This window comes from Lactuca saligna, chromosome 9 (genome assembly GCF_052625555.1).
Source record: "Lactuca saligna cultivar CGN05327 chromosome 9, ASM5262555v1, whole genome shotgun sequence".
NCBI classification, from domain to species: Eukaryota; Viridiplantae; Streptophyta; class Magnoliopsida; order Asterales; family Asteraceae; genus Lactuca; species Lactuca saligna.
In genome coordinates this window covers 191,631,930-191,642,335 of record NC_136425.1, presented here as the reverse complement: position 1 = coordinate 191,642,335, position 10,406 = coordinate 191,631,930, and the positions used below count along the sequence as shown (strand labels likewise).

At 33.3% G+C, this 10,406-nt stretch overlaps 2 protein-coding genes across 2 annotated transcripts; one reads left to right on the top strand and one right to left on the bottom strand.

Annotated features, from left to right (window-relative positions):
* The first annotated feature begins 963 nt into the window (after window positions 1-963).
* Window positions 964-2,688, top strand: LOC145018543 (uncharacterized). Its single transcript, XM_078976422.1, has 5 exons — window positions 964-1,507; window positions 1,596-1,792; window positions 1,880-1,978; window positions 2,052-2,103; window positions 2,256-2,688. The coding sequence occupies exons 1-5, from the start codon at window positions 1,057-1,059 to the stop codon at window positions 2,384-2,386; spliced, it is 930 nt and encodes a 309-aa protein (XP_078832548.1). The 5' UTR covers window positions 964-1,056; the 3' UTR covers window positions 2,387-2,688.
* A 1,027-nt stretch (window positions 2,689-3,715) lies between these two features.
* LOC145015151 (uncharacterized) lies at window positions 3,716-8,537 on the bottom strand. Its single transcript, XM_078973596.1, has 9 exons — window positions 8,244-8,537; window positions 7,682-7,800; window positions 7,308-7,367; window positions 6,483-7,179; window positions 6,092-6,397; window positions 5,828-6,004; window positions 5,497-5,724; window positions 4,454-4,959; window positions 3,716-4,374 (listed from the first exon to the last, which is right to left on the bottom strand). The coding sequence occupies exons 1-9, from the start codon at window positions 8,424-8,426 to the stop codon at window positions 3,894-3,896; spliced, it is 2,757 nt and encodes a 918-aa protein (XP_078829722.1). The 5' UTR covers window positions 8,427-8,537; the 3' UTR covers window positions 3,716-3,893.
* Between the last annotated feature and the right edge of the window lie 1,869 nt (window positions 8,538-10,406).

Genomic DNA, 10,406 nt, shown 5'->3' with positions numbered 1-10,406 from the left:
TAATAAAATTTTCTCTCGTTAGTATGTGGACGTATGTCACTTTGATCAAACCACGTTAAATAATATGTTCAGTTTTTAATTTTAGTTTTCAAAAGTTTTATTCGTAAGTTTCACCGAACTTCATTTATCATTTGTCTAAATTGCTTAACTTGTTTTTGTTGTTCACTCAACAAAAATATATTTAAGGGGCACACTTTATTCTTTGCACATGATCTTAAAGTCAGTGGACAGATAACCTTAAGTGCATATAGGAAAAGCTTTCACTAAATTCACTTGTCATTTGGTGATGTCATTTGGTGAGAACAATTGTAGGACAAGGCACGCAGTTAAAATCACATCATGGATATGTATATCAAAGTTTGCTATGTATGTTAATTTAGTATTTTTCAATGTTCACATGCTTAATTGTTGACAAGTGAAAGTTTCATCGCGTTGTTGAAAAATTGGTAAACACCTATATGTATTAACATTCTTGTATATGTAGTAAGTGAATTTTTGTGTTTCTCCTTGTAAGACCTTGTTGAATCTATGAACTCCATATATGCTTGAATATAGTATATCTTGTTGGTTATTTTTATCAAACTAGTACCCAGAATTCCTTGTTGAATCGAATTTTTGTTGATAGATAATTATTGTGTATTAAGCTGAAATGAAATTGCTAGTCATTAATAAGTAAATTTGTGAGTATTCAAACTAGTTGATAAAAAATAGTTTTGTCTTGTTGAACTTGTATATTTTTCTTGAAATTGTTAGTAAAAATGGTTGAATATATTGTTTTTTTGTTAAATACTTTTCTAAATTTGTTTATCCAGAAGTATTTAATAGAAAACAATGGGCATGAAAATGTAAAACACGCGGTTTCAGAATGGATAGCATGGCGGGACCCAACGAATCGAAGGACTCGAGGGAAGACGACCATGAAATAATCAAAATCGAAAGGATCCGTCCAATTTCTCTGTAATTGCCGTCTTTTTCATTCCAACAACCTCAGCTTCATCTCCAGTTTTTGATTTTTTTTTTCTGTTCAATTTTTTCACAACAACAAAAAAAAAAAAGATGATCAGAAACCCTAATTTCCAGGTGAGGAAGAGGAAGTGGACGACGGTTTTGTTTCTGCTAAGAAAGAGGAAAAGAAAGAATGAAGAACCTCATCAAGACGGCGTTAAACATCCTAAAATTGTTGAGATTTTTGACGGAAATGAAGGAGATGATGATGATCATCATGAAAATGATCATTATCGCTCCGATGGGTCTGATGCTGATGAGAGAGACGAAAACCCTAGAGATAATTCCGATGAAAAAATTGAAGGTTTTGAACCGGAAAACCCTAGTTTAGATCTGATGCAGGAGGATGAACAAGAAAACTCAAAGTCTGCGTTATTGATTGTTTCCGAGAGGAAGAAGCATGGTGGAGATACAGATACTCCTCCCGACGATGATTGCTGTCCAATCTGCTTCGATGATTTCTCAATTGCCTGTAAAACAAACTGTGGACACTGGTTTTGTGGTAATTCTTTCTACATCATTTCTTTCTTTCTTCATCTTTTTCTTCCCCATCAATGGTTTTTCAAGGGTTTATTGATTCCCATATACAGCAAATTGCATACTCCAATTCTGGACATACAGAACAGCTCTTCAAAAATGCAATTGCCCAATTTGTGCACGACCCATTACCGAGTTGACACCAGAGGCATCTTTACTGATTATCCATGAAGTTGAAGTCATTGAAGCTCTCAAAAATGTTCAAAGGTATAACCGCCTTTTTCAGGGTGGTTTTAGTGGTGTCATATGGGTAGGTTTGTTTACATAATAATACACCATTATCACTTTCTTTTAAATTTCTTTTTTGATATTTTGTTTCCCTTTTGGCAATTGGCAGAAAGTTTTTGAGGTTCCTGATGTATTTAGAAGAATGTTATCTGGTTTGATGGATCCAGATAGATTCAGAGGAAACTACTATGCAATGCGTATCTTTGCTGTAAGTTAATCACATAAATCAGTATTTTTTATGGGCTTAAAAATTAATGGGACATTTTTTTTCCTGATTGCAGTTGTTGATGTCCTGCATTTATAATATGAGTTCCTTTGACTTCATTCCAACAGGTTTGTATTGTTGTATACTACATTCATATTGCATTAAATAGCAACAAACTTTACCAAAGTAGGTTGCTATTTCTTGCAATTTATTGTATAATGAGAGGAATGATATGAATTGAGAAATAATAAATGTATATATATATATATATTTTTTGCAGGGACTATAGGGGTAAGGAGGTTGTTTGATATTTGTGCTATAGCACTAGTTGTAATTCTGTGTTTGATTGGCATATGCCATAGATTGGTGCTTAGAAGACGTGTTAGGCAACTTGCAGCTACTCAATTATAAGAGATGTGATTCAAAATTCACCAATGAAGGGAGAGGTTATATTAGACTTTTTCTCATTTTGCTTCATAGTTTGTATTGTAAACTTGTGGGCATTGGGTAAAGTTGTTGTACATTGTGTATTATATATAATATGAAGGAAGACCACTTAATCGATTAGGATAAAACATCACATGGTAATCACCTGTCCAATCATAAGAAGATTAGCTTTGAATATAATTTGGATTATAGTTAGTGATTCAATTGTACATTAATGGATTTGAGGTTTGATTACCGGAATGTATATGCATGTTTTATTTTATGTCTTTTGATTGTATTGTGTTTTGTGTGCATTGTAGTTAACCCTTGTCTATGATGGATGACATTTGCATTTTTTCATGTTTTTGTAAAGCCATCACTCTATAAGCTTTATTTTGTCTGTTTTATGATGTAAATTGTTGAATTTACATAAAATATATAATTACAAGATATTTTATTTCCGATAATCATTTGATTTCTAATATCATTTAATAAAGGGTAAATGTCACAAAAATGATTAAGTTTATATGAAAATTTGATTATAATATTATGTTATTTTTTGTCTCAAATTGGATAATGTGTTTCCAGTTTGTTACAATGATGACGACATGTGAGTTTTGATAACGGGACATGCTTTGATAACATAACATTTTTGACTTGTCAAAATTGAAAAAAAAGAATATTGCACAAAAATGTTTTTTTTTTTTTTCAATTATGATCCCATGTTTCTTTATTCTAAATTAAACTATTATTTTTCCAATTTTGTTTACTTATTGACTATTTTCTATTTGATTTGAAACTGTAGAAATATTTTTTTTACATTTAAAACCGTATAAATATATATATTTTTTCATTTAAAACCGTCTTTTTTTTTGGTATAAATACAATGTTTTTTATGATCAAACCAAAATGGTATGTATAAATATCCATTAGTTATATTATAGTTGTATTTTTCATTAAATATGCAATTTTAAAATGAGTTTGGATGTGAATGCACAATTAGATAAACTAATGTGATCTCAGGAACACAAAGATTCGAAGGTCGTTTTAATTACCAAGGAACCGCTTGTATATACTCATGATTTTTGGTTTTTGTAGATATAATTCTTGATTTGTTGGAAAAAGTTATAACATCTAATGCATGAAAATACAGTTATAATATAATTAATATATATTTGGTTTGTTATCTATAAAGCTGCTGTATTTAATTGGAATTCTTCCATTCATTACAGATAATCCAATTAAAATACGATCAGGTTTATAGATAACAAACTAAATATGTATTAATTAAATATCGTATACTTAAATATAATATTGGTCTTAACGGGATTTGTAATGACATTAATTTGTACATATAATATTTTACACAAATGACCTCAAAATACACACAGGTAGCCGGACGTCTGTGTCCCCACCAACGGGTTTCACTGCTAATATACACAGGTAAATCACAATGTACAGAGAACAAGAAAGCAGATTATGTCTCTTATGTTCACATACTCTCAATCAACCCAGCATACCATGGTCCATGCACATTCCCACTAACCCCACTCATAACTCCCAACACCTCCCCGGCTTCCACCACCTTCTCAGCCAAACCGGCGGCACCAACTTGCCGGAGCACCTTTTCCGCCACCTCTCTCCCATTCCCACTGCCGACAAGCACCACTCCTCTTGTCGCCAAATAAACAGCTCGCGACACCTTAACAAAAACCGGGTCCCCAGCTTGTACGCTTTTTCTCAACATTCTTGCCATCACAACCCTTCTCGACTCATTTTTTGCCACGTCATCGGATTTATCTAAATCCTCTGCTATCTTACTCAAAACTTCAACAAGCTCCTCCAAACCAGCATCTATGATCGTGTCAAGTGTCTCGGAAAGCTGCATGGAGCATTTGAGCATCGTACGTTCCATATCCTCGGGATTTGATATCATTTCATCCATTACAAGTGTTTGTCTTAGAACCAAGATGCTGTGTGGAATGTTTATGTTATGTCTAAAATCAGCAAAATCGAAGGACCATAAATGTAATTTATTTCAACTTTTATTACCTGGTAGCAATTACGGTTATCTTCTGAAGTTGGGTCTGAACAGCTCTGAGTCTCAGAAAATTGAGTTTTAGGGTTTCGGGTAACTCCTCCTTCATCACACCATTGACATTATTCACCAGCTTAACAAGACCTAACCTCACTAGCAAATCACCTTTTTCTCCTTTGCATTCTGTATACTGATTATCCGTGGGAGACAATGACATAGTTTTGGATGAAATATGCAATGTACTAGAGAAGCTTCCACCAGTCCTGAGACCGGTGGAGGGCAGAACCGTCCTTTCATCTTGCAACTCTAATAACACCCTCTTGTGTTCGTTCCATTCCTCATCTTTGCAAGGAACCACAGATGAAAGCCATTCCATAGTCAGTGGAAGACGAATCAAGGCATCAGATGGTGGACCATAGACCTTTTCAAATGCTTTTTTTAAATATTCCATGCCAGTGGGTCCCTTCAGTAACGGTTCCATCATCTTAATTCGCGCCTTGCTAATTTCTTGCTTCAGCACCTGACATGGAAACAGCATTTCATATTTTTAATATAAGCCTGTGTTTCTTTCACACGCGACATGACAATCTTTCTAGGGCTATTTTCAATGATAAAGATGACAAGGGCATTTACGTCTTTTTACACATACAAGAGATACACAGCATGTCCATCTCCCACCTTTTTTAGTAGGACAAAAGATTTTAATTTTTTTTTTTTTTGTCTCGTTGACATTAGTTCTGGTCTCAAATCCAATACATGTTAAATGCAGCACAATCCGCTCTGTCATGTCAGGTATTACAAACAGGGCAAGATGACCTTGTACTGCAATTGACATATATTGGATTTGGGACCAGAACTGATGTCAACGAGACAAAAAAAAAAAATTAAAATCTTTTGTCCTACTAAAAAAGGTGGGAGATGGACATTCTCTGTATCTCTTGTATGTGTAAAAAGACGTAAATGCCCTTCTCATCTTTATCATCGAATGTAGCCCTAGAAAGATTGTCACGTCGCGTGTAACAAACAGAGCCTAAAGGAATAAGAGGAAAACATGCACCTGTATCTCCTCGAGTACAAACCGCAAACCTTTTATCAATGCGATTGCGTGTGAATGATTTGAACCATCGCCAGCCTGGCATAATTCAGCAAGTTCTGAGAGAACTTTTTGATGAGATTCTTTAAGTTTGTTTTCATGTGCTATGGCTGAAAGCTTCTGTAAACTGACTAATGAAAACTCCATGATTCTCCCAAGATATTCCATGTCCAAACTACGCGAGCTCAACAACTACAAAACAAGTGAAGGAAATATTTTTTCAATGTTACAATAAAAAAGAAATCGAATCCTTACACATACAGTTGATATGTTAATGAAAATCTCAAAATCCTACCTGAGAAAGAATATCAAGATCAATAGCTTCATGAATCTCTTGTTTTTGGCTTTGAGATGACATCTCACAAAGCTCATCTCTCACTTCCTTCATTAACATAACAACATGATCGTACTTTTCCTGTTTTATAGAATCCGAGATTCCATCCCAGAAAGCTTTTTCCATTGTCTTGCGCACCTGTTAATATAAATTATTGGAAGGAAAATTAAAAAAATGGTAGAAGAAAAAAATGAATATTGTGTATAAAAGCCAAGTTTTTACCACCTTTAGGTTTTCATCAGTCATAGTCAAACTATCATAATGCTGACCATGAAGAAATTCATTCACAATGAATACATTCTCCATACGTGGAATTGGAATCTCATCATTTTGGTTTACAAGATCTGAACTGCTAGGAACACTGGAATCAAGGTCTTGAAGTGTTGACTGAATAGGGGAAGTCTTCTCCTTTGATTGAAAGTACTTTTTTCTTGTGTTGGAAAGAGCATTCTCCAAACGGTTTATTCCAGCTTCTCCACTCAGGTGGAATATTTGTTCCCTCAACATTTTTTGATGTTCTGTAACCTGCATCTGAAGAAGATTCAAATACCAAGTAAGTAAGGTCGTTTGATTTGATTGCAATGCATAAAAGAGGAAAGAAAGTAAATAATAAAACCTGTTTCTGAAAAACTTTCACATCATCTGTAAGAGCACTATCATCTCCTTCAGGTATGACCTTGTATTTTTTCATCATAGAGATTTCCATCTGGCATGCAGCCTTTACCAAATCCTCCATTAAAGACTCTACATCCTTAACCTTCCATACAACAAAGCTATTCAAAAAAGAACACCATGCTGCATCAAAAGCTAGAATCTGAGACCGGAATGTGGGAAGTTTGACCAGTCCATGGTTCAAATATTGACCGGATGTCTGTGAAGGTCCATTCAGTATTATCTCAATCAACAACTCAAATTCTTGGACAAACTTGTTAGCAGAGAAGGTCAAAGTGGTCTCGCGATCCCCTTCACCTCTAAAAATTGCATCTGGATGACCTAAAATCATGTATGCACTTAACACGATTCTTGGTTGATACCTTGATAATCTAACAGATGGTTTTGTGGTTCTTGAAACAACTCGTGTAAGAAGGTGATTGATTTCATCTTGACCATGTAAATCGGGTAATAAAACTCTGTAACGGGTCTCTAAGCGATCAAGTAAAGATTTTGTGGTGTGAAGGGTAGAGGGATTTTCAATCAAATTTGCAAATTGCTCAAATGGCATTGAGATCACATGACTTGTGTTTATATTCAGAATGTGAAAGGTTTTGGCCAAATCTAAGGTAGTCTTCTGCTTAAGGAATTTTCTCCAGCATCTAACAGAAGAAGAAAAAATTATCATATTTAAGCAAGAATCAAGAATAGCTTTTTGTATTTTAAATCCAAACATGGTTTCTTTGTATGTCACACAAAGACTAAAGTACATTTATATGGATATATATACCTTCTTAATAGCGACTGAGATGTCTTGTTTCGTTGACTTTGGGTTTTGAGGATCTGCATTCTGTTAAATTATGTATGTTAATGATAAGAACAGAAGGACAATTGTATTGAAAATGAGCACAAAACACACAGATGACATGTTTTTGTTCCCATGATGGTTATGTTAACCCTATAATCTTTATCAAATCAAGCATAAAATCGATAATACCTACTTTTACCTAATCCCTGTTTACAAAGTTAAAAAGTTACCATAACACCTAAATGCCCCCTTAATACAGAACTTTCATTAGGACAATCCAAAACTACTTTAGTTTCCGCATGACTAAAACAGTGTAACACTGTCAAAAAATTTAAACTTGGATCAAGGAAGAATACCTTTTCTGTTCAGCAGCTTGGAGCTTGGCCTCTATAGATTGAGAAAGGTTATGATCATCTGCAGATTGAGGGCTCCTGCGCTTTGGCCGGGCTTTACTTGACAAATTCTCATAAAATTTCTGTCGCCACTCAAAAGAGAAAGAAGGAATTGAACAAGAAGAAAAGAAAGGTGAATAAGAAGCCAATTACAGAGCAGACTAGACTATGAGACGTTTTCTTCATTAACTCAATCACAGGAAGCACACAAACGCACATAAGAAACACCAGTTGATCGTAATTACCAATTAAATCTAATGATTAGAAAACTGAAGGAGTGCAGTTTACAGATGCCAAAAGGTTCTTGGTAATTGGCATAGCCTTAAACTTTAGATTTATCTTTTAAGGTTAACGATTTAGTTTTTCGTTTTCTAAATTAGTTCTTAATCACAGCAGTATGCTTGATAGATCGTCAAAACTGTTGATACTACTCTATAGATCTTCAAAAATCTTTGCTCTCGCTCAGCGGAGCTACCTTCCAAACGTATACATTTTCAAGTGAATTAAATAAATACAAAAACCTTACCTGTCGACGAAGATCTGCATTGCGAAGCTTAGCTTCGATCTCTTCAATGCTAGAACGAGAACCAGAAGCCTTTGTATCGGTGAGTCTCCGGCGTATCCTCGCCGGCACGGTCGGAGGCGATGACAACTCCTCACCGTCGAAAACCAAACCGGTTTCCGGAGAATTACCTACTCCTAACTCCATGAATTGAATCTCCCAATCGACAAATGCTCTAAATTAATTCAAAATCTCCTTCACTATCAATCGATCACACTTTACAGTTTACTCTTACAAAACCAAAATCAAATTAATCAAGATTTGCTCTTGTGAAATATCTTTCATATTTATTCAATCCTAGCATTAATTAATAAATATATAAAATATAAATACTAGTATTAACTAAAAAAAATATATATACTTAGCAAATAAATTACAAAGAAAAAAAAATATTTTTATTCTTTATTTCAATACTTCAATTTTGTATTTTTTGATTATATCTACTATAATAAATGAATGTTTTTTGCCACATGTCATCTTCTCATTCATTTGAACACATGATATTTTAAAAAAATTTTAAAATTTTTATTTTCCACTGTCACATTTTATTGTATTTTTTATTTTATTAAATTAAAATTCCATATTTAATGTGTAAAGTAATATATATGTAAAATATTTATTAGAAAGAGTTTATATATGTAATATATTCAAACATTAAAGTTTCATTAATTTTAATAATTCAATTTTTTTTCATTTTTCTTATAAATTCAAACTTTTCAAATTGTTAAATTTTCATATATATATATATATATATATATATATATATATATATATATATATATATATATATTAATTAATTAATTAATTAATTAATTAAACCCATGTAATACATGGGTCTCACACCTAGTTTTATATTGAAACAAATGGTGGTTTAAATGAGTTTTTCTCTCCCCCACTCTCTTTATATATATACTAGGTATGAGAACCATGTATTACATGAGTTTATTTAAAATAAAAAACTAAATATAAAATTCTAAACATTTGAAAGTTTAAATTATAAGAAAAATAAAAAATATATTGAATTATAAAAATTAAAGTGTTTTTTTCTTTCTAATTTTAAACAAATAATTTAGATAAATAAATAAATAAAATTAATGAAGCTTTAATTTAGTAAATTTGAAATTAAAAGGAAAGCTCATTAAGAAAATTAATATGCGTTTATTATTGCATTTAAATATTATGTGAATTAATAAAATAGAAAAACTATAAAATGACATGTGGAATAAAAATTAATTCAAAATAACCACAAAATGACATTTGGCAAATTGAATGTGAGTGTGACAAGTGGCAAAAAAACCTTTCATTTATTAAAGTGTATATATATATACACACACACACACGCACACACACACACACACTAGATGAATACTTGTGCAATACAACAGTATATTTAAAATATTTACAAATATATGTTTTTTAATGTAACGACGTAATTTTTCAAAACCATTTTTCATTTCCAAACATAATTTATATCTCATAAAACATTCACAAACTCAAATGTTAACTTAGTAAAACACATCCCAGAATCTCAAAATATAAAACTCTACCGGTATGTACTGATCATGCCAGCGCCTTCCCGCGATCCTTGCTAGTACCTGAAACACATAACACATAGCACGATAAGCATAATGCTTAGTGAGTTCCCCACAATACCACATACAGTACATAAGCCACTCGAGGCTATAACTCGGTATGACCCTCCGGTCAATGTGTCTCAACGGGACCCTCTAGTCCCGTAGCTCGTTGGACCCTTCGGTCCGGTCTAACTCGTTGGACCCTCCGGTCCGGTCTAAATCGTTGGACCCTCCGGTCCGGTCTAAATCGTTGGACCCTCTGGCCTCATGAGTCGTTGGACCCTCTGGTCTGGTCTATATAACACATAGCATACATATAACACATTACACATAATCACAAACATACACATACACATAAGACCCTCCGGTTTGCACATAGATACCACTCTAGGTAATGTATAGTGAGAAGACTCACCTCGTAAGATGTCTTAAAAACTCTCGTGCTCGAATCCCCGATCTAGCCCCCGCCTATCAAACGATAACATCTCAAATCAATACTCTCTTTACGTTCTCATCTCTAAAGGATGAGTAGAAGACCATTCTACCCCTCCAT